Source organism: Anolis sagrei, chromosome 3, assembly GCF_037176765.1.
Source record: "Anolis sagrei isolate rAnoSag1 chromosome 3, rAnoSag1.mat, whole genome shotgun sequence".
In the NCBI taxonomy this organism is placed as follows: Eukaryota; Metazoa; Chordata; class Lepidosauria; order Squamata; family Dactyloidae; genus Anolis; species Anolis sagrei.
Genome location: NC_090023.1, coordinates 2,401,307 through 2,426,299, shown reverse-complemented (window position 1 = coordinate 2,426,299; position 24,993 = coordinate 2,401,307). Strand labels below are relative to the sequence as shown.

At 44.9% G+C, this 24,993-nt stretch overlaps 1 protein-coding gene across 1 annotated transcript in view; it reads left to right on the top strand.

Moving 5' to 3' along the window:
- LOC132770300 (short transient receptor potential channel 2-like) overlaps nt 1-24,993 on the top strand; it is a 53,764-nt gene that overhangs the window by 1,973 nt on the left and 26,798 nt on the right. Inside the window, exons 2-5 of the mRNA XM_060767171.2 lie at nt 13,974-14,272; nt 14,903-15,352; nt 16,375-16,587; nt 23,635-23,799. Of these exons, the coding sequence (XP_060623154.2) occupies nt 13,974-14,272; nt 14,903-15,352; nt 16,375-16,587; nt 23,635-23,799 (1,127 nt within the window). The remainder of the gene's footprint in view (nt 1-13,973; nt 14,273-14,902; nt 15,353-16,374; nt 16,588-23,634; nt 23,800-24,993) is intronic.

Genomic DNA, 24,993 nt, shown 5'->3' with positions numbered 1-24,993 from the left:
AGCTTTTTCCCGAATGAAGCAGAGAGTGTTTGAGGACCTGGACATCCGTAGGTAGACCAAGGTGCTTGTTTATAAAGCTATTGTCCTACGAACCCTGCTATATGCGTGCGAAACATGGACTGTCTACAGACATCAACATTGAGGCTGAAATACAACACTGCCTGAGCTCTGCAAGTGCAGCGTTTTTCCAAACGAAGGACAGAATGTTTGAGGACCGGGACATCCGTAGGGATACCAAGGAGCTTGTTTATAAAGCTATTGTCGTCCCAATCCTGCTAAATGCCTGCGAAATGTGGACTGTCTACAGCCGTCAACATTGAGGTTGAAATACAACACTGCCTGAGCTCTGCGAGTGTAGCATTCTTCCGAATGAAGCAGAAAGTGTTTGAGAACCGGGACATCCATAGGGAGACCAAGGGATTTGTTTATAAAGCTATTGTCCTCCTAACCCTGATAAATCCCTGCGAAACGTGGACTGTCTACAGACGTCAACATTGAGGCTGAAATACATCACCACTTGAGCTCTGCAAGTGCAGCTTTTTTCCGAATGAAGCAGAGAGTATTTGAGGACCGGGACATCTGTAGGGAGACCAAGGGGCTTGTTTATAAAGCTATTGTCCTCCCAACCCTGCTATATGCTTGCGAAACATGGACTATCTACAGACGTCAACATTGAGGCTGAAATACAACACCGCCTGAGCTCTGTGAGTGCAGCTTTTTTCCAAATGAAGCACAAGAGTGTTTGAGGACCAGGACATTCGTAAGGAAACCAAGGTGCTTGTTTATAAAGCTATTGTCCTCCCATCCCTGCTATATATGCGAAACGTGGACTGTCTACAGATGTCAATATTGAGGCTGAAATACAACACCACCTAAGCTCTGTGAATGCAGCTTTTTTCTGAATGAATCACAGGGTGTTTGAGGACCGGGACGTCCGTAGGGAGACCAAGGTGCTTGTTTATAAAGCTATTGTGCTCCCAACCCTGTGAAACGTGGACTGTCTACAGATGTCACATGCAACTCCTGGGACGCTTCCATCAGCGTTGCCTCCGAAAAATCCTGCAAATCTCTTGGGAAGACGAACTTTCTCCCGTAATTCTTTCAAGTAGTACCTTTAGTGTCATCAAAAATAATAATTAGGAATGACCGTCCTCTAGTGGCCTTGTAGAAAACAGCATCCAAGACTAGATTAACAAGAATACCTTACAACAGGCATGGGCAAACTTTGGCCATCCAGGTGTTTTGGACTTCAACTCCCACGATTCCTAACAGCCTACAGCTGTTAGGAATTGTGGGAGTTGAAGTCCAAAACATCTGGAGGGCCCAAATTTGCCCATGTCTTCCTTTCAAACACCAGATTCCACCTAAACAAGAAAGCTAAGCAGGGTTAGCCCTGGTTAGTACTTGGATGGGAGGCCAACAGTGAATCCCAGGTGATATTTCAGAAGAAAAAACTGGAGAGAAAAAAACCCACGAAATTCATACCATTGCCATACATTGGCAGGCAACTTAATTGTTTGAAATTTTGTTAATTTCTCCATTTTTAGTGACTTGGTTTGCAGACAAAATATTCCTATATTTTGGCACAGGACTTAACTGGGTGCTGAGAAAAAAAGATGTTTTTATGCAGAAAAGTTTTTCCTGCAAAATGTACCAGTTTTGGCAAAAAAAAAGTTTTATTTCAATGTATTATATCATCATCATCATCATCAGAGGGATTCTGGGAGTGAAACCAACGGTAGAAGAAGAGAAACATGTCCTAGCAGATGATGGGAAATGCAGTCAAAAACCAACATTGAGGGAAGTCAAGAGTAGAAAACTGCTTTAAAGTGCAAAAGACAAAGAGGGAATACCGTAAAAATACAATCCAGAGCTGAAGAGAAAACTGGCCAAAGAAGGCTCTCTCTCCATGGACAGTTCCTGGGGAAAATTGAGAGCCAAATGGACAAGGAAAAAACATGGCTGTGGCTCACCAATGGGACTCTGAAAAAGCAGACAAAGGAGGGCCTGATTCTGGCAGCCCAAGAACAAGCCATTCGAACCAAGGCCATCAAAGCCAGAATTGAAAAGTCAACAACAGATCCCAAGTGTCGACTCTGCAAGGAAGCAGGTGAAACAATAGATCCCATCCCCAGCTGCTACAAGAAGATCGCACAGACAGACTCCAAGCAGAGGCACAACACTGTTGATCAGATGATCCACTGGAACTTGTCACAAACACCATCAGCCTGCCACAAAGAACTGGTAGGGTCACAAGCCGGGAAAAGTTACAGAAAATGAACACGTCAAGCTACTCTGGGACTTCCGAATTCAGACTGACAGAGTTTTGGAGCACAAGACTGCTGACCTCACCATTGTGTTAAAAAACAAAGTATGGATGGTCGATGTTGCAATCCCATCCGACAGTAGGATTGAAGAGAAACAACTGGAAAAGCTGACACGATATGAGGGTTTAAAGATTGAACTGCAAAGACTCTGCCACAAGCCAGTCAAGGGGGTCCCAGTGGTGATCGGCACACTGGGTGCAGTGCCTAAAGACCTTGGCCTGCACTTAAACACAATTGGCTCTGATAAAATTACCATCTACCAGCTGCAAAAGGCCACCTTACTGGGATCTGCATGCATTATTTGCTGATCCATCATACAGCCCTAGACACTTGGGAAGTGTCCAATGTGTGATCCAATACAACAGCCAGCAGAGTGTCTGCTGTGGACTCATCTTGTTATGTTTCAAATAATAATAATAATAATAATAATAATAATAATAATAATAATATCACACAGTTCTAAATGCTTGGGAAGTGTTTGACTTGTGATTTTGTGATACAAAATACAGCACATACTGTATATCTCGTTAGTGGTGACATTACTGTGTTTTTGTGTCAGTAAAATAATATCCTTTATTATACTTTTATAATTACTGGTGTTATTGCTTACAACCTCTATATAGGTTGAAAAATAACAATAACAATAATACTAATACTACTATTAATAATAATAATAATAATAATAATAATAAGCTACTTTACTGGGATCTGCACACATTATTTGCCGATACATCACACAGTCCTAGACACTTGGGAAGTCTTACTCTCTTAGGCGATCCCTCGCTTTCCGAGGATGATTGTCTTCCAATATTTTTGTGGGTCCGTATGTGGCTGTGGAGCCCTCTTCTTGCTCTGCATCTTCTTCCGCAGTGAGGTCATTGGTTTCCATGTGGAAGGCAGTCCCGGTCGGGGTTGGCTTGACGCGCCTTCCTCCTGGCACGTTTCTCTCTTTCACCCTCCATTCGTACCTCCTCAAATTCTGCAGCACTGCTGGTCACAGCTGACCTCCAGCTGGAGCGCTCAAGGGCCAGGACTTCCCAGTTCTCAGTGTCTATGCCAGAGTCTTTAAGCCCATCTTTAAATCTCTTTTCCTGCCCAACAACATTCCGCTTTCCGTTCTTGAGTTCGGAGTAGAGCAACTGCTTTGGGAGACGGTGGTCAGGCATCTGGACAATGTGGCCGGTCCAGCGGAGTTGGTGGCGGAGGAGCATTTCTTCAATGCTGGTGGTCTTTGCTTCTTCCAGCACGCTGACGTTTGTCCGCTTGTCTTCCCAGGAGATTTGCAGGATTTTCTGGAGGCAGCGCTGATGGAATCGTTCCAGGAGTTGCATGTGACGTCTGTAGACAGTCCACGTTTCGCAGGCATAGAGCAGGGTTGGGAGAACAATAGCTTTATAGACAAGCACCTTGGTATCCCTACGGATGTCCCGGTCCTCAAACACTCTCTGCTTCATTCGGAAAAATGCTGCGCTCGCAGAGCTCAGGCAGTGTTGTAATTCGGTGTCGATGTTGACTTTGGTGGAGAGGTGGCTGCCAAGGGAGTGGAAATGGTCAACATTTTCTAATGTGACACCATTAAGCTGTATCTCTGGCATTGGAGAGGGGATGGCTGATGTCTGCTGGAACAGCACTTTGGTTTTTTTCAATGTTTAATGAGAGGCCGAGCTTCTCGTATGCTTCTGCAAAGGTGTTTAGAGTGGCTTGTAGATCTTCTTCTGAATGCGCACAGACGACATTGTCATCAGCATACTGGAGTTCTATAACAGATGTTGTTGTAACCTTGGTTTTGGCGCACTTTGGTTTTCTCGATGTTCAATGACAGGCCGGGCTTCTCGTATGCTTCTGCGAAGGTGTTTAGAGTGGCTTGTAGATCATCTTCTGAATGCGCACAGACGACATTGTCATCAGCATACTGGAGTTCTATAACAGATGTTGTTGTAACCTTGGTTTTGGCTTTCAGTCTGCTGAGGTTGAATAGCTTGCCATCTGTCCAATAGATGATTTCCACTCCGGTGGGAAGCTTCCCGTCAACAAGGTGAAGTATCATAGCGATGAAGATGGAGAATAAAATGTCCGACGTGTGATACAATTCAACAGCCAGCCGAGTGTCTGCTGTGGACTCATTTTGTTGTGTTTCAAATAATAATAATAATAATAATAATAATAATAATAATAATAACATCATCATCATAAAATGGGGAATTGGAAATGGAATTGGAAAAAGTTGGCATTTCAATTGCCACTGTCCTTGTTTGGCATTGGAGCACAAAAATAACAAATTGCCTTCTGTCGCTTTCTGTTTCCATTCAGGAGTGGCCCAGAAGAGACTGGAGAACGTACGGGGAAAAATAGAAGGAACCACAGAAACAAAGAAATGTCAACACAAGTCAATTAGTTTTGCTTTTAGGAGAATCCTTTTGTAAGCCAAGGCGGCAAAAAGTGCTCGTGAAAGGCACCTTCTTCCTACATTAGGATATCATAATGTGCTGAAATAAGCCATGTATTCATGTGTATACTATATAAATTTTAAACTGATGCCTTAGAACTTGTAGTCTTGCCTTTCTCTGTTTGTGTCTCATGAACACTTTTATTTCGGTCATAGAATCATAGAATCCTAGAGTTGGAAGAGACCTGGTGGGCCATCCAGTCCAGCCCCATTCTGCCAAGAAGCAGGAATACTGCATTCAAATCACCCCTGACAGATGGCCATCCAGCCCCTGTTTAAAAGCTTCCAAAGAAGGAGCCTCCACCACACTCCGGGGCAGAGAGTTCCACTGCTGAACGGCTCTCACAGTCAGGAAGTTCTTCCTCATGTTCAGGTGGAATCTCCTCTCTTGTAGTTTGAAGCCATTGTTCCATTGCGTCCTAGTTTCCAAGGAAGCAGAAAGGAAGCTTGCTCCCTCCTCCTCCCTGTGGCTTCCTCTCACATATTTATACATGGCTACCATGTCTCCTCTCAGCCTTCTCTTCTTCAGGCTAAACATGCCCAGCTCCTTAAGCCGCTCCTCATAGGGCTTGTTCTCCAGACCCTTCAATGACCAACATTGAAAGAACCAGTAAGACTTGAGTAAAAGATACATTTGGGTACAAAAATACCACAGTTTATAGAATCATAGAATCAAAGAGTTGGAAGAGACCTCATGGGCCATCCAGTCCAACCCCCTGCCAAGAAGCAGGAATATTGCATTCAAATCACCCCTGACAGATGGCCATCCAGCCTCTGCTTAAAAGCTTCCATGTATAAGAATTAGACCCTTATAGTCCAATCTATCTTCGAGACCGTATCTCCTTCTATGAACCGGCGCAGGCTTTAAGATCTACCAGAGAGGACCTCCTCTCGGTCCCACCTCCGTCTCAAGCTCAGTTGGTGGGGACGAGAGACAGGGCCTTCTCAGTGGTGGCCCCCTGGCTTTGGAATGCCCTCCAGAAGGATTTCACGATAGCCTCCACTCTCCAAACCCTCCACACACAATTAAAGACATGACTTTTCCAACATAATTTTAGAGTTTTTAAATTATTTATAATAGTAAAGAAAGAACAAAACGCAAACACAGGGGAACTCCAGACAAGAAACAATCAGGGACAGCTAATCACGTCTCAACAAAGGTTTTCCCCACGCCTAAAAACTATCTGGCCGTTAAATGCTAATCAAAGTACGTTTCCAAAATAATTTTAGAGTTTTTAAATTATTTATAATGGTAAATAAAGAACAAAACTCAAACACAGGGGAACTCCAGGCAAGAAACAATCAGGGACAGCTAATCACTTCTCAACAAAGGTTTCCCCCAGGCAGTAAGAAGTCACACCTAAACACTATCTGGCCATTAAATGCTAATCAAAGTACTTTTCCAAAATAATTTTAGAGTTTTTTAAATTATTTATAATGGTAAATAAAGAACAAAACTCAAACACAGGGGAACTCCAGGCAAGAAACAATCAGGGACAGCTAATCACTTCTCAACAAAGGTTTCCCCCAGGCAGTAAGAAGTCACACCTAAACACTATCTGGCCATTAAATGCTAATCAAAGTACTTTTCCAAAATAATTTTAGAGTTTTTAAATTATTTATAATGGTAAATAAAGAACAAAACTCAAACACAGGGGAACTCCAGGCAAGAAACAATCAGGGACAGCTAATCACTTCTCAACAAAGGTTTCCCCCAGGCAGTAAGAAGTCACACCTAAACACTATCTGGCCATTAAATGCTAATCAAAGTACTTTTCCAAAATAATTTTAGAGTTTTTAAATTATTTATAATGGGAAATAAAGAACAAAACTCAAACACAGGGGAACTCCAGGCAAGAAACAATCAGGGACAGCTAATCACTTCTCAACAAAGGTTTCCCCCAGGCAGTAAGAAGTCACACCTAAACACTATCTGGCCATTAAATGCTAATCAAAGTACTTTTCCAAAATAATTTTAGAGTTTTTAAATTATTTATAATGGTAAATAAAGAACAAAACTCAAACACAGGGGAACTCCAGGCAAGAAACAATCAGGGACAGCTAATCACTTCTCAACAAAGGTTTCCCCCAGGCAGTAAGAAGTCACACCTAAACACTATCTGGCCATTAAATGCTAATCAAAGTACTTTTCCAAAATAATTTTAGAGTTTTTAAATTATTTATAATGGTAAATAAAGAACAAAACTCAAACACAGGGGAACTCCAGGCAAGAAACAATCAGGGACAGCTAATCACTTCTCAACAAAGGTTTCCCCCAGGCAGTAAGAAGTCACACCTAAACACTATCTGGCCATTAAATGCTAATCAAAGTACTTTTCCAAAATAATTTTAGAGTTTTTAAATTATTTATAATGGGAAATAAAGAACAAAACTCAAACACAGGGGAACTCCAGGCAAGAAACAATCAGGGACAGCTAATCACTTCTCAACAAAGGTTTCCCCCAGGCAGTAAGAAGTCACACCTAAACACTATCTGGCCATTAAATGCTAATCAAAGTACTTTTCCAAAATAATTTTAGAGTTTTTAAATTATTTATAATAGTAAAGAAAGAACAAAACGCAAACACAGGGGAACTCCAGACAAGAAACAATCAGGGACAGCTAATCACGTCTCAACAAAGGTTTTCCCCACGCCTAAAAACTATCTGGCCGTTAAATGCTAATCAAAGTACGTTTCCAAAATAATTTTAGAGTTTTTAAATTATTTATAATGGTAAATAAAGAACAAAACTCAAACACAGGGGAACTCCAGGCAAGAAACAATCAGGGACAGCTAATCACTTCTCAACAAAGGTTTCCCCCAGGCAGTAAGAAGTCACACCTAAACACTATCTGGCCATTAAATGCTAATCAAAGTACTTTTCCAAAATAATTTTAGAGTTTTTTAAATTATTTATAATGGGAAATAAAGAACAAAACTCAAACACAGGGGAACTCCAGGCAAGAAACAATCAGGGACAGCTAATCACTTCTCAACAAAGGTTTCCCCCAGGCAGTAAGAAGTCACACCTAAACACTATCTGGCCATTAAATGCTAATCAAAGTACTTTTCCAAAATAATTTTAGAGTTTTTAAATTATTTATAATGGTAAATAAAGAACAAAACTCAAACACAGGGGAACTCCAGGCAAGAAACAATCAGGGACAGCTAATCACTTCTCAACAAAGGTTTCCCCCAGGCAGTAAGAAGTCACACCTAAACACTATCTGGCCATTAAATGCTAATCAAAGTACTTTTCCAAAATAATTTTAGAGTTTTTAAATTATTTATAATGGTAAATAAAGAACAAAACTCAAACACAGGGGAACTCCAGGCAAGAAACAATCAGGGACAGCTAATCACTTCTCAACAAAGGTTTCCCCCAGGCAGTAAGAAGTCACACCTAAACACTATCTGGCCATTAAATGCTAATCAAAGTACTTTTCCAAAATAATTTTAGAGTTTTTAAATTATTTATAATGGTAAATAAAGAACAAAACTCAAACACAGGGGAACTCCAGGCAAGAAACAATCAGGGACAGCTAATCACTTCTCAACAAAGGTTTCCCCCAGGCAGTAAGAAGTCACACCTAAACACTATCTGGCCATTAAATGCTAATCAAAGTACTTTTCCAAAATAATTTTAGAGTTTTTAAATTATTTATAATGGTAAATAAAGAACAAAACTCAAACACAGGGGAACTCCAGGCAAGAAACAATCAGGGACAGCTAATCACTTCTCAACAAAGGTTTCCCCCAGGCAGTAAGAAGTCACACCTAAACACTATCTGGCCATTAAATGCTAATCAAAGTACTTTTCCAAAATAATTTTAGAGTTTTTTAAATTATTTATAATGGGAAATAAAGAACAAAACTCAACCACGGGGGAACTCCAGGCAAGAAACAATCAGGGACAGCTAATCACTTCTCAACAAAGGTTTTCCCCCAGGCAGTAAGAAGCCACACCTAAAAACTATCTGGCCGTTAAATGCTAATCAAGGTGGCCAATTGAAACATTCAGGAGGAGTGGAACCCCGATCTGATTTCACTGGGGAGTGAATTCCACAGGCGAGGGGCCACCATCGAGAAGGCCCTGTCCCTTGTCCCCACCAGCTGTGTTTGCGAAGCTGGCGGGACTGAGAGCGGGGCCTCCCCAGCGGATCTTAGACTATGAGGTGGAACATAGAGGGAGATACGTTCGGACAAATAAGCTGGGCTGGCGTCGTATAGGGCTTTATAGGCCAAGACCAGCACTTTGAATTGTGTTTGGAAATGGACCGGCAGCCAGTGGAGTTGACATAACAGGGGGGTGGTATGCTCCCTGTATGATGCTCCAGTGAGCAATCTGGCTGCCGCTCGCTGGACCAGTTGAAGTTTCCGAACAGTCTTCAAGGGCAACCCCATGTAGAGTGCATTGCAGTAATCTAATCGGGATGTGACAAGAGCGTGGACCACGGTGGCCAGATCCGACTTCCCAAGGTACGGGCGCAGCTGGCGCACAAGTTTTAGTTGTGCATAAGCTCTCCTGGCCACCGCCGAGACCTGGGGTTCCAGGCTCAGCGATGAGTCCAGGATCACTCCCAAGCTGCGAACCTGCGTCTTCAGGAGGAGTGGAACCCCATCTAACACAGGCTGTAACTCTATGCCCTGTTTGGCCTTACAACTGACCAGTAGGACCTCTGTCTTGTCTGGATTCAGTTTCAATTTGTTAGCTCTCATCCAGTCCGACACAGCAGCCAAGCACCGGTTCAAGGTCTGGACAGCCTCCTTGGTGACAGGTGAGAAGGAGTGACAGATTTGGACATCATCTGCGTAGAGATAACATCTCAATCCGAAACTCCGGATGATCTCCCCCAGCGGCTTCATGTAGATGTTAAATAACATCAAGGACAGTACCGAACCCTGAGGGACTCCACAATACAACGGTTGTGAAGTCGAACAGGTGTCACCCAGTAACACCTCCTGAGACCGACCTTCCAGGAAGGATTGGAGCCACTGCAGAGCAGTACCTCCAAGTCCCATTTCTGTGAGGCATCCCAGAAGGATACCGTGGTCAAAGGTATCGAAGGTTGTAGGTTTTTCGGGCTGTCTGGCCATGTTCCAGAAGCATTCTCTCCTGACGTTTCGCCTGAGGCATCCTCAGAGGTTGTGAGGTCTGTTGGAAACTAGGAAAATTGAGTTTATATATCTGTGGAATAATGTCCAGGGTGGGAGAAAGAACTCTTGTCTGTTGGAGGCAAGGAAGGAAGGAGGTCACCTCTGAGGTGACCTCACCTCTGAGGATGCTTGCCATAGATGCAGGTGAAACGTCAGGAGAAATGCCTCTAGAACATGGCCATATAGCCTGAAAAAACCCACAAGAACTGAATTACGAAATAATTACGAAAATTGGAAAAAATTGTTTCGATCCTTAATTACTCCTCACACTATTCCTGCATGGCTCGATATTGAATCGTAAGCTAATTTAAATATGAATCAATAACGAATTACGAAATTAATGAACTGGATTGCCCAAGCCTAATTGTTAGCCACTCTGAGTCCCCCTGCGGGGGTGAGAAGAGCGGGGTAAAAATATTGTAAGTAAGTAAGTAAGTAAGTAAATAAATAAATACAACAACTCAGTGATTTCGGCCATGAAAGCCTTCGACAATACAAAAAAAATGTATCTCTTCCAATGATAATTCCCCGTATTCCATCGCATTGAGCCATGGCACTTTAAGTGGTACCAAATGGCATTATTTTGGCAGTTTAGCTGGCACCACAGCCTACAAAAGAGCCTTGCTTGGGATGAAGGCGTAGAGTCCGAAACAATTCTGATTTACGATTCCATCCGTTTGCAATATCCAAAGAGTTGCTATGAAAGTGTCATAGAATTCAATTAGGCATGGCATTGCAACCAGCAAAACAACACGCTATTGAAGTCTCCGGTAAAGCAAATTAGGGAGGGAACACTGCCCGCCCGTGGAGTTCATGTGGCAACCTGGCCCCACTGGGGATCTGCCACCTGGGGCCAGTTGCTCTCTTACCTGCTGATGACAACAGCACACCTGCCCAGGTAGCACACCTGGGAGGAAAAGCCAGCAACACCTCAGACCGAAGCGGAGAAGCAATCTGCTGCACTTTCTTGGATTTGGAGAGAGAGACGGAGCCAAAGCATCTCAATTTTTTGTCTGCAACCACCAAGCCAAGATGGCATCGGAATTTGAAGGCATCATGGTGAGTGTTTGGATGGAGGAGTGGGACAACTTGGGACCTCCATGTGTTTTGGACTTCAACTCTCACAATTCCTAACAGCCAGTCATAGTCCAACATTTCTAATCTCTGTTGTAGTCCTCCCTAAATTTCAAATTTCAGAACTCATGCTGCCTTGGGTCTCACTTGGACAGGAAGTGGGGATGTTAATGCAAATACAATAGAGATAGATGAAGAAATAGATGGGTGGATGGACAGATAGAGAGGTGAAAGAGCTGCTCAAAGAAAGGGGAAGTCTGCCATTATGAAATAAGGCAAAAGCTTGGCTCCAGTGACCAGGAAAATGATTGGGATTGAAAGATAGATAGATAGATAGATAGATAGATAGTTGGAATGGATGGGTAGATAGAAAGATAGATGGATGGGTAGGGAAATGAAGTTAAGAAGGAAGGCAAAGGCTCAGGTCCAGATACTGGTGAATGGACAGATTAGTAGATGAAGAGGAAGATGGATAGATGGGTAGAAGGATGGATGGATAGATAGATGGACGACTGGATGAAGTTAGGAAGAAAGACAAAGGCTCAGGTCAAGACACTGGATAGGTGATGGAGATTGATGGAATATTGGTAGATAGAAGGATAGATGGGTGAATGGAAAAAAATAGGTGGATAAAAGAATGGAGAGATGGAAAGGTGGCTGGATGGACGGATGGACAGAAAGACAGCCAGACAGATAGATAGATGAAGTTAAGAAGGAAGGCAAAGGCTTGGGTCCAAAACACTGGGTGATAGATGGATTGGCAAATGAACCAATGGATGAATAGATGGAAAGATCATCTGGAGAGGCCCTGCGCGGCTGGTGGGGACGAGGGACAGGGCCTTCTCGGTGGTGGCCCCACGACTCTGGAACTCTCTCCCTCTGGAGGCCAGAACCGCCCCATCCATCCTAGCATTTAGGAAACGGGTGAAGACGTGGCTGTGGAGTCAGGCCTTCGAGGAATGAGACAACACCATAGGAGTGGAAGTGGATATAGATCCATCTTATTAGGACGACTGACCACTGTAGTTTTATATTTAGTGTTTTTAAAGTTGTTTTGTAATTTGTGATATATGCTATTTTAATGAATGTATATGTTTTTATGGCTGTAAACTGGGCTGAGTCCCTCAACGAGGTTGAGAAACTCGGTATACAAAACTATGAAATAAATAAATAAATAAATAAAGATAGATGGATGGATGGATAGAAGGATGGATGGATGGATGGATGGATGGATGGATGGATGGACAGAGGTATGGGTAGAAGGAAAGCAAAGCCTTGGGTCCAGACACTGGATAAGTGATATAGATGTATAGATTGGTAGATGAATGGATGGATGGATGGACAGAAAAATAGGTGGATAAAAGAATGAAGAGATGGAATGTTGGCTGGATGGATGGACGGACAGAAAGACAGCCAGACAGATAGATAGATGAAGTTAAGAAGGAAGGCAAAGGCTTGGGTCCAAAACACTGGACAGATGGATTAATAGATGGAAAGATAGATGGATAGAAGGATGGATGGATGGATGAATAGAGGAATGGGTAGATGTATGGGTAGAAGGAAGGCAAAGCATTGGGTCCAGACACTGGACCCAATGATGTATGGATTGGTACATGAATAGATGCATGGATGGATGGATGGATGGATGGATAGATAGATAGATAGATAGATAGATAGATAGATAGATGATTGATAGATAAAGTTAAGAAGGAAAGCAAAAGCTTGGGTCCAAACACTGGGTGAGAGAGATGGATAGATGGATTGGCAAATGAACAGATTGATGAACTGATGGAAAGATAGATGGATAGAAGGATAGATGGATGTAGGGAGGGAGGGAGGGAGGGAGGGAGGGAGGGAGGGAGGGAGGGAGGGAGGGGGGATGGGTAGAAGGAAGGCAAAGCCTTGGGTCCAGACACTGGATAAGTGATATAAATGGATGGATTGGTAGATAAACAGATTGATGAATAGATGGATAGAAGGATGGATGGATGAATAGAGGAATGGGTAGATGTATGGGTAGAAGGAAGGCAAAACCTTGGGTCCAGACACTGGATAAGTGATATAGATGTATGGATTAGTACATGAATAGATGCATGGATGGATGGATGGAAAAATAGCTAGATAAAAGGATGGATGGATGGATAGAGGAATAGAGATAGATAGATAGATAGATAGATAGATAGATGATAGATAGATAGATAGATAGATAGATAGATAGATAGATAGATAGATGAAGTTAAGAAGGAAAGCAAAAGCTTGGGTCCAAACACTGGGTGATAGAGATGGATAGATGGATAGGCAAATGAACAGTTTGATGAATAGATGGAAAGATAGATGCATAGAAGGACAGATGGATAGATGGATGGAGGGAGGGAGGGATGGGTAGATGTATGGGTAGAAGAAAGGCAAAGCCTTAGGTCCAGACACTAGGTACGTGGTATAGATGGATGGATTGGTAGATGAATAGATGGATGGATGGAACAATAGGTAGATAAAAGGATGGATGGATGGATGGATGGAGAGGTGGGTAGATGTATGGGTAGAAGGAAGGCAAAGCCTTGGGTCTAGACACTGGATACATGATATAGATGGATGGATTGGTAGATGGATAGATGGATGGATAGATGGAAAAATATGTAGATAGATGGATGGGCAAGTAGGTAGACGAAGGCAAAGACATGAGTCCAGAGACTGGGTAAGAGATAGAGATGGATGGATGGATGGATGGATGGATGGATGGATGGACAGAAGGATAGATATATGGTTAATTAGATTAATGGATGGATAGATGGATGGATGGATGGATGGATGGATGGAGGGAGGGAGGGATGGGGAGATTAAATATTTACTAAAAAAAGGGGGAAGCCTGCAAATAGGAAGAGAATGAAAGTCTTGTGTCCAGAGTCCATGAAAAGAGACAGAACAACAAAATAAAAATGCTGGACTCTGGTTTCATGGAATTCTATAGCTGGAAGGGACCCCAAGGGTCATCTAGTCCAGCCCTTTCCCCTTGTTGTTCCTCTGCAGCCCAACTGGAAGGAGATTGTCAACAAGAAGCTCCGGTTCCCCGAGGGCCTGCTGTCTGCCATCCAGGATGGACACCTGGTGCGAGTCCAGCAGCTTCTGCAGGTGAGCGACGGGGTGTTGCGTCAGCTGGACGAGGCCGAGGACCGATCGTGGAGGGAAGCCCTCAACCTGGCCATCCGGACGGGTGGCGAGGAGATGACTAGGACCCTTCTGCGCATGGTCAAGTTCAATTTCCGCCAGGTAAGAGATGTTGACTAGTGGGATAGGCTGTTGCCTGGGAGTCTAGTGGAGTCTCCTTCTCTAGAGCATTTTAAGCAGAGGCTGGATGGCCATCCATCAGGAGGGCTTGAATGTTGTCTTCCTTTCTGGCAGAAAGGGTTGTACCATGTGGCCTTTGGGAGTCCACTCCAACTCTAACATCCTATCTATCTGTCCATCTATCTATCTATCTATCTATCTATCTATCTATCTATCTATCTATCCATCCATCCATCCATCCATCCATCCATCCATCTATCTATCCATCCAACCCTTCTTTCTTCCACCTACCAGTCTATCTATCCACCCATCTATCTTCCCACAGAGGCTGGATGGCCATTGTTGGGAGGACATGGATTGTGTCTTCCTTCCTGACAGAAGAGGGTTGGACTGAATGGCCTTTGGGGGTTCCTTCCAGTTCTAAAATTATGTCTATCTATCTGTCCATCTATCTACCTATCCATCCAACCATCCATCCTTCCACCTACTATTCTATCTATCCATCCTACCTACCCACAAAGGTTGGGTGACCATGTGTTGGGAAGGCTCCCTGGCTGAAGCGGGATGGACTGGCTGACTTTTGGGAACCCACGACCCTTCCTCCACCTCTAGGTCCATGAGGCCCTGCTCGTGGCAGTGGACACCAACCAGCCTGCAGTGGTGAAGCTGTTGCTGGACCGGTTGGACCAGGAGAAGAGCCTGAAGGTGGACACCAAGTCCTTCTCCCTGGCCTTCTTCGACAACGCCATTGACGACTCCCGCTTTGCCCCCGGCGTGACTCCGCTGACCCTGGCCTGTGAGAAGGACCTCTACGGGATCGTGGGCACACTGCTGAGCAAGGGCCACGCCATCGCACCACCCCATAAGGTCTCCTGCGCCTGCCTGGAGTGCTCCAACGGGCGCAAGTTCGACCTGCTCAAGTTCTCCTTGTCCCGCATCAACACCTACAAGGGCATCGCCAGCCGGGCACACCTCTCCGTGGCCAGTGAGGACGCCATGCTGACCGCCTTCAAGCTCAGCCGGGAGCTCAAGCGCCTCTCCAAGAAGGAGCCTGAGTTCAAGGTCTCTACTGCTCTCCCTCTTCATGCTTACTTCTCAGGGTGCATCTACACTGTAGAATTGGGTAGGTAGGTAAGCAGGCAGGTAGGCAGACAGATAGACAGATGAAGTTAAAAAGGAAGGCAAAGGTTCAGGTCCAGATACTGGTGAATAGACAGATTACTAGATGAAAAGGCAGATGGATAAATGGGTAGAAGGATAGATAGATCGCTAGATCGCTAGATCGCTAGATCGCTAGATCGCTAGATCGCTAGATCGCTAGATCGATAGATCGATAGATCGATAGATCGATAGATTGATAGATGAAGTTAAGAAGGAAGGCAAACATTCGGGTCAAGAGATTGGTTAAGTGATAGAGATTGGTGAATGGGCGGATTGGTAGATGAACAGGCAGATGGATAGATGGAAAGAAAGATAGATACATAAATGCTTGAATGAAAGAAATGGATGGATGGATAGATAGATAGATAGATAGATAGATAGATAGATAGATAGATAGATAGATAGATAGAGATAGACAGATGAAATTAAGAAGGAAGGCAAAGACTTGGGTCCAGAGACTGGTTAAGTGATAGAGATTGGTGAATGGACGGATTGGTAGATGAACAGGCAGATGGATAGATGTAAAGAAAGATAGATACATAAATGCTTGAATGAAAGAAATGGATAGATAGATAGATAGATAGATAGAGATAGACAGATGAAATTAAGAAGGAAGGCAAATACTCGGGTCCAGAGACTGGTTAAGTGATAGAGATTGGTGAATGGGACGGATTGGTAGATGAATAGGAGGATGGATAGATGATAGAAGGATAGATAGATGGTTGAATACATGGATGGATGGATGGATGGATGGATAGATAGATAGATTGTCCCCAAGGCTCCATCCACTGGCTGTCTCTACACTCTGTTTCTGCATCAATTCCACAGTGTTGTAGGGGCAACCAGTGGATGAAGCCTTAGGGTCAATTTGACCCCTGAAGGTGGGGTCTGGGGATCTTGTCTTCAACGCCTTCTCCTTCCAGCCGGAGTACCTGGCGCTGGAGCAGCTCTGCCAGGAGTTTGCCTTTGAGCTGCTGGGGATGTGCCGCAACCAGAGCGAAGTGACCGCTGTCCTGAACGATGACAATGACGTGGGGGACGCAGAGGAGGAGGGTGCCCTGGATGACCAGGCCTTCGAGGAGGGCATCCCCAACTTGGCCCGGCTCCGGCTGGCTGTCAACTACAACCAGAAACGGGTGAGCGGGGTTTGAAAATTAACTGCTCTGTTTGAGGGGAGGGGCTTCCTGAGTCTCAGAGGCGGGGCTTCCTGGTTATCCTATATAAACCAGTGTCTGAACCCAAGGGGCAGCTGGGCTTTCCACAGAAGTTGAGGAAGCAGGAACCCATTTTGTTTCCTTCTGCTTCAGGGTAAGCTTTATTTAAATTTAACAGCTTTCAGCGCTGCTTTCTTTGAGAGGCGGGGCTTCCTGAGTTTGAAAATTAACTGCTCTGTTTGAGGGGAGGGGCTTCCTGAGTCTCAGAGGCGGGGCTTCCTGGTTATCCTATATAAACCAGTGTCTGAACCCAAGGGGCAGCTGGGCTTTCCACAGAAGTTGAGGAAGCAGGAACCCATTTTGTTTCCTTCTGCTTCAGGGTAAGCTTTATTTAAATTTAACAGCTTTCAGCGCTGCTTTCTTTGAGAGGCGGGGCTTCCTGAGTTTGAAAATTAACTGCTCTGTTTGAGGGGAGGGGCTTCCTGAGTCTCAGAGGCGGGGCTTCCTGGTTATCCTATATAAACCAGTGTCTGAACCCAAGGGGCAGCTGGGCTTTCCACAGAAGTTGAGGAAGCAGGAACCCATTTTGTTTCCTTCTGCTTCAGGGTAAGCTTTATTTAAATTTAACAGCTTTCAGCGCTGCTTTCTTTGAGAGGCGGGGCTTCCTGAGTTTGAAAATTAACTGCTCTGTTTGAGGGGAGGGGCTTCCTGAGTCTCAGAGGCGGGGCTTCCTGGTTATCCTATATAAACCAGTGTCTGAACCCAAGGGGCAGCTGGGCTTTCCACAGAAGTTGAGGAAGCAGGAACCCATTTTGTTTCCTTCTGCTTCAGGGTAAGCTTTATTTAAATTTAACAGCTTTCAGCGCTGCTTTCTTTGAGAGGCGGGGCTTCCTGAGTTTGAAAATTAACTCGTACACTCAGTAACCTATACTTTCACCCCTGCATACAGACAACAACATCAAACACACACCAAGAGGAGGTCATTAGCAACCTCCAGATGGAACAAACACGAAAACTTCCCATCTCATGCACAAGCTGTGGCATGTTCAGCTTTTTCGCACTACAATTACTCAATTACATCTGCCCCAAGTGTACACAGATCACTCGCATGGAACACAGGATACGACAACTCGAGGACCGTATTAACACCCTTAAGGACATTCAGGAACTTGAGCTGTTCTTACACACCACACACCACACTGGCCTAGACACGCGGCCCATATCACACCAACATTACGGGGAGGCTCAACAGAACAGCACCTCAGATGTGGACAACCCTCAGGCTTGGAGAAATGTCACCCTTAGAAGGACACATAGGACCCGGAAGCCTCCTCAGAATACTTCCGCTCAGCTGCAGTTACACAATAGATTCCAAATTCTCACACAACTAGCACCTGACCAAGAAACACAACATATTGGGGAAGACCAGAATGGCTTAGATACTGATCAGTGGCTCATTCTTGATCAGTGTGCGGGGGATAGCCCTGACCGGGACAACACTTCACAACATTCACACTTGCACAATCCTGCAGGTGTACCATCCCCAACCATAGACCAGGAGCAACAGGAACACATACAGGAGAACTATAGGCTCTTGGACGAATCTCAATGGATTGTCCTTGACGAATGCACCGGGGATGTCGAGGAGGAGGACAACACTTTTCACCTACACAATTCACACCAACAGGATCACTTTTCTGGAGACCTACACACTACATTGCACAAAAGGGGCCCTGCCATTCCTGAAAGTAAACAGGTCTTGGTAGTAGGCGACTCCCTCCTTAGAGGAACGGAAGCTGTCATTTCCAGACCGGATGGGATGGCTCGAGAAATATGCTGCCTACCGGGGGCAAAAATACACCATATCACTCAGAGGCTCACCAGGCTCCTCAAGCCCTATCACCGTCCTCCCCTCATGTTGATTCATGTAGGAACCAATGATACTGCAAGGCATACGTTTCAAAAGATCACAAATGATTTTCGAGCTCTAGGAGCAATGCTAAAAGAATGTAATGTACAGGTGGTCTTTTCATCCCTCCTCCCTGTTGTAAGACACGGACCCACAAGAGCCAGAAAAATAGTACAGGTCAATGACTGGCTTAGAAAATGGTGTCAGGAGGAACGCTTTGGCTTCCTCGACCATGGCCTGCTATTCCAGGAGGATGGCCTACTGGCAAGGGATGGGGTGCATCTCACACAAGTAGGAAAACACCTTTTTGCTCACAGACTCGCAAACCTCATTAGACGCACTTTAAACTAGGTCCACCGGGGGAGGGGGACAACAGCCTTGCGAACACTACTTTACCCATAATGTCTGGGAATCGCCAGAAGGCTAAACGGAGGGCTGCACAAACACAACAAGGACCAAGTACCAAAAGCACAATAATCCCAATTAAACAGCTCAAGGGAAGATCCCAGGGGCTCACAAGTCTTTACACTAATGCACAGAGCATGGGAAATAAACAAGATGAACTCCAACTTCTAGCACTACACCACAAATATGATATCATAGCCATCACTGAAACCTGGTGGGATGACTCCTATCGCTGGAATGTAGATATCGAGGGGTATAACCTCTTTCACAGAAACCGAACAAAGGGGAGAGGAGGCGGAGTAGCCTTATATGTCAAAAACTCTTATGCGGCAGAAGAAATTCAAGACAGCAATCTGGGAAACCAGCTTGAAATCATCTGGATAAGAATCAAGGGAACTGGGACTCAAAAAGATGTCGTTGTAGGCGTCTACTACAGACCCCCAAGCCAGGAGGAAGATCTTGATGAAGTCTTCTGCCAACAGTTGACCAAACAGGCACAGAAAAGAGATGTAGTAGTCATGGGCGATTTCAACTATCCCGATATTTGCTGGAAAACAAACTCGGCCAAGAGTACAAGGTCCAACAAATTCCTCGCTTGCCTTGCAGACAATTTCATGGTCCAAAAGGTAGAAGAGGCAACAAGGGGATTGGCTACTCTTGATCTCATCCTAACAAATGCGGAGGACCTGATCATAGAATCATAGAATCATAGAATCATAGAATCATAGAGTTGGAAGAGACCTCATGGGCCATCCAGTCCAACCCCCTGCCAAGAAGCAGGAATATTGCATTCAAATCACCCCTGACAGATGGCCATCCAGCCTCTGCTTAAAAGCTTCCAAAGAAGGAGCCTCCACCACACTCCGGGGCAGAGAGTTCCACTGCTGAACGGCTCTCACAGTCAGGAAGTTCTTCCTAATGTTCAGATGGAATCTCCTCTCTTGTAGTTTGAAGCCATTGTTCCGCGTCCTAGTCTCCAAGGATGCGGTCGATGCGGTCGAAGTGGTAGGATCCTTAGGGGCAAGTGACCATGTGCTCCTGCAATTTGAGGTACAAAGGAAGGCCGAAACTAAGACAAGTCAAACCCGCATTTTGGACTTTAGGAGAGCTGACTTCCAAAAAATGAAGGAAACGCTGAGCAGCATTCAGTGGACACAGATACTAAAAGACAAGGGAGCTACGGATGGATGGGAATTTCTCAAGAGTGAAATACTCAAGACGCAATTGCAAACCGTGCCAACAAAAAGAAAAAATAGGACAAGTGCAAAGAAGCCAGAATGGATGTCCAAAGAACTTCTAACTGTGCTAAGACACAAAAGAGACATGCACAAGAAGTGGAAAAAGGGAGAAATCACCAAAGAAGAATTCAAACAAATAGCCAACACCTGTAGGGAAAAGGTCCGCAAAGCTAAAGCAAAAAACGAGCTCAGACTTGCCAGGGACATTAAAAACAATAAAAAGGGCTTCTATTCTTATGTCAGTAGAAAAAGGAAAAACAAGGAGGCGATAGGACCTCTTCGAGGAGAAGATGGGGCAATGCTGACAGGGGACAGGGAAAAGGCAGAACTACTTAATGCCTTCTTTGCCTCGGTCTTCTCACAAAAAGAGAGTCTTCAACCTCAGCAAGATGGAGTGGATGAGGGATTGGAGGACATCCAACCCCAAATTGGGAAAGAAGTCGTCCAGGAATACCTGGCCGCTCTTAATGAGTTCAAGTCCCCAGGGCCAGATCAACTACACCCAAGAGTACTGAAGGAACTAGCGGAAGTCATTTCGGAACCATTGGCAACCATCTTTGAGAGTTCTTGGAGAACGGGAGAAGTTCCAGCAGATTGGAGGAGGGCCAATGTGGTCCCAATCTTCAAGAAGGGAAAAAAGGATGACCCAAACAACGACCAATGTCCGGTCAGCCTCACGTCGATACCAGGCAAGATTCTGGAAAAGATTGTTAAGGAAGCGGTCTGCAAACACTTAGAAACAAATGCGGTCATCGCTAATAGTCAACATGGATTTATCAAAAACAAGTCATGCCAGACTAATCTGATCTCTTTCTTCGATAGAGCTACAAGCAGGGTAGATGCGGGGAATGCCGTGGATGTAGCGTACCTGGATTTCAGGAAGGCCTTCGACAAGGTCCCCCATGACCTTCTGGCAAGGAAACTAGTCCAATGTGGGCGAGGCAAAACTACGGTGAGGTGGATCTGTAATTGGTTAAGTGGGCGAACACAGAGAGTGCTCACTAATGCTTCCTCTTCATCTTGGAAAGAAGTGACGAGCGGAGTGCCGCAGGGTTCCGTCCTGGGCCCGGTCCTGTTCAACATCTTTATTAATGACTTAGATGAAGGGCTAGAAGGCAGGATCATCAAGTTTGCAGACGACACCAAATTGGGAGGGAGAGCCAATAGTCCAGAGGACAGGAGCAGGATTCAAAACGATCTTGACAGATTAGAGAGATGGGCCAAAACTAACAAAATGAAGTTCAACAGTGACAAATGCAAGATACTCCACTTTGGCAGAAAAAACGAAATGCAAAGATACAGAATGGGGGACGCCTGGCTCGAGAGCAGTACGTGTGAAAAAGATCTTGGAGTCCTCGTGGACAACAAGTTAAACATGAGCCAACAATGTGATGTGGCGGCAAAAAAAGCCAATGGGATTTTGGCCTGCATCAATAGGAGCATAGTGTCTAGATCTAAGGAAGTAATGCTACCCCTCTATTCTGCTTTGGTTAGACCACACCTGGAATCACATTGTGTCCAATTCTGGGCACCACAATTCAAGAGAGATATTGACAAGCTGGAATGTGTCCAGAGGAGGGCGACTAAAATGATCAAGGGTCTGGAGAACAAGCCCTATGAGGAGCGGCTTAGGGAACTGGGCATGTTTAGCCTGAAGAAGAGAAGGCTGAGAGGAGATATGATAGCCATGTATAAATATGTGAGAGGAAGCCACAGGGAGGAGGAGGGAGCAAGCTTGTTTTCTGCTTCCTTCGAGACTAGGACGCGGAACAATGGCTTCAAACTACAAGAGAGGAGATTCCATCTGAACATTAGGAAGAACTTCCTGACTGTGAGAGCCGTTCAGCAGTGGAACTCTCTGCCCCGGAGTGTGGTGGAGGCTCCTTCTTTGGAAGCTTTTAAGCAGAGGCTGGATGGCCATTTGTCAGGGGTGATTTGAATGCAATATTCCTGCTTCTTGGCAGAATGGGGTTGTACTGGATGGCCCATGAGGTCTCTTCCAACTCTTTGATTCTATGATTCTATGATTCTATGGTTTGTTGCGAGGTGGGAGGTGCATCACACCACAAAGAGGGATTTGCAGTCAGAGTTAGGAGGGACCCCCAAATACCATGCAGTCTGACCCCCCTCATGCCTGGCAGGAAAGCACAATCCAAGCCCTCCCAATAGAAGTTCATGCAAAAATTTGACGATATATTTCCATGTTTTGAAAAGGCAAAATCTTTTGAATGAATTAGCAGAAATTGATGAACTAACTCAGCAGTTCTCAACCTGGGGGGTCACGACCCCCAGGGGGGTTGTTCAGGCAATTCGGAGGGGTCGCGAGGCCACTTCCCTCTTCACCTGCTCAAAATGACTGGGCAAAGTCTCCCTTGCCTACCCGCCGGCAAATAAATAAATAAACTCCTGTGTAAAAGGTTGCTAGTGCCTCTCCAACTCCCAGAATCCCATTGTAGAGATGTGTTCCATATCCATTTATTACCAAGTAGCCCAAACTTCCAGGGTCATTATTCAATCAGACACTGAAGGCAAAGAGATCGTTCAATAGGTTTATTTGATCAAATCACCCTGCTGGGTGAACAAGAAAAGTGCCGCACAAAACTAAGACACAGCTCAGTTTTATGGTCAACACTTTGAGCATGCGCACAGGCTATTTTTGTGCCTCATCTTTATCTCTTCCTTTGTTTTCTTCTGGCACCAGTACTTATCCATATTCCTACGCCTGCGTTTCTTAGCAGCTGATTTCCCCTCCTGCGCCTGCTTGTTACTAAGCATTTCCCTTGTCCGAACTCTCTGCTTTGGCTGGTAATTTTCCACTCCTACCTCAACCCTACTCCCTTTCCTAGGGGTATCCAACTTCTAGTGTTTTGCCACATAGAAACAGGTTGGCCTTTGGTCTGACTGAACTATATACCTTGTTGGAATTCAACCCCACATCACTCAGTTCTAACTCTCGATGAGAAGCAGATAGATAGACTTAAGATAGGCTGAGTGAATCCCTTCCCCTTCATTCCTGAATATCTGTTGTAGCATTTTCTCTCACTCTCTATCCTTTCTCCTCCCATCCTAATGGATGACAGGATGCATTTGTTTAACACCTCGTAGTTGTTATTTTCATTAACCTTCCTTCCATTCAGAGTCTCTCTTTAGTTGTGTGTGAATTGGGAAAATGTAGTTTTGAGAGATTTTTCCTTTTGTTTGTACTTAGAAGTCACGGAGTTCAAGAGAAAGCTTCGACCCAATACTTTTCTATTCAGAAATGTAGTTCTTATATTTTTTAAAACTTTTAAGACTTTCATGCTAGCAACCCCTCTGCTATGTGCTCTTAACTCAAAACACTGCCCTTTTGTCAAAGCAAAACCCAGGCCAAGCAACAGCTCTTAACTCAAAACGCTCTTAAGTTGGAATGCTCTTAAATAGTGATTACTGTTTTGGGGAAATTTTCCTAACATACCTGTCATCTCCTCTCTCTCCCAGTTTGTAGCACACCCCATCTGCCAACAGGTCCTCTCCTCCATCTGGTGTGGGAGCCTTCCCAGCTGGAGGGGCAGTAACAGTCTCTGGAAAGTCTTTGTCTCCTGCTTCATCTTCCTGACCATGCCCTTTCTCTGCCTGGTCTACTGGTTCGCCCCCAAGTCCAAGGTGAGCGGCCCACATGGTAACTCTTTTTTCGATAGAGTTACAAGCTGGATAGCTGTGGGGAATGCTTGGATGTGGCGTACCTGGATTTCAGGTAGGCCTTCTTCGACAAGGTCCCCCATGACCTTCTGGAAAGGAAACTAGTCCAATGTGGGCGAGGCAAAACTACGGTGAGGTGGATCTGGAATTGGTTAAATGGACAAACCCAGAGGGTGATTCTCCTGAATGCTTCCTCTTCATCCTGGAAAGAAGTGACGAGTGGAGTGCCGCAGGGTCCCGTCCTGGGCCCGGTCCTGCTCAGGATCTTTATTAATGACTTAAATGAAGGGCTAGAAGGCGGGATCATCAAGTTTGCAGACGACACCAAATTGGGAGGGAGAGCCAATACTCCAGAGGACAGGAACAGGATTCAAAATGATCTTGACAGATTAGAGAGATGATTGGCCAAAACTAACAAAATGAAGTTCAACAGTGACAAATGCAAGATACTCCACTTTGGCAGGAAAAACGAAATGCAAAGAGACAGAATGGGGGACAATGCCTGGCTTGAGAGCAGTATGTGTGAAAAAGATCTTGGAGTCCTCGTGGACAACAAGTTAAACATGAGCCAACAATGTGATGTGGTGGCAAAAAAAGCCAATGGGATTTTGGCCTGCATCAAGAGGAGCCTAGTGTCTAGATCTAAGGAAGTAATGCTACCCATGCTCTATTCTGCTTTGGTTAGACCACACTTGGAATATTGTGTCCAGTTCTGGGCACCACAATTCCAGAGAGACATTGACAAGCTGGAATGTGTCCAGAGGAGGGCGACTAAAAGGATCAAGGGTCTGGAGAACAAGCCCTATGAGGAGCGGCTTAAGGAGCTGGGCATGTTTAGCCTGAAGAAGAGAAGGATGAGAGGAGACATGATGAGAGCCATGTATAAATATGTGAGAGGAAGCCACAGGGAGGAGGGAGCAAACTTATTTTCTGCTTCCTTGGAGACTAGGACGCAATGGAACAATGGCTTCAAAATACAAGAGAGGAGATTCCACCTGAACATGAGGAAGAACTTCCTGACTGTGAGATCCGTTCAGCAGTGGAACTCTCTGCCCCGGAGTGTGGTGGAGGCTCCTTCTTTGGAAGCTTTTAAGCAGAGGCTGGATGGCCATCTGTCAGGGGTGCTTTGAATGCAATATTCCTGCTTCTTGGCAGAAT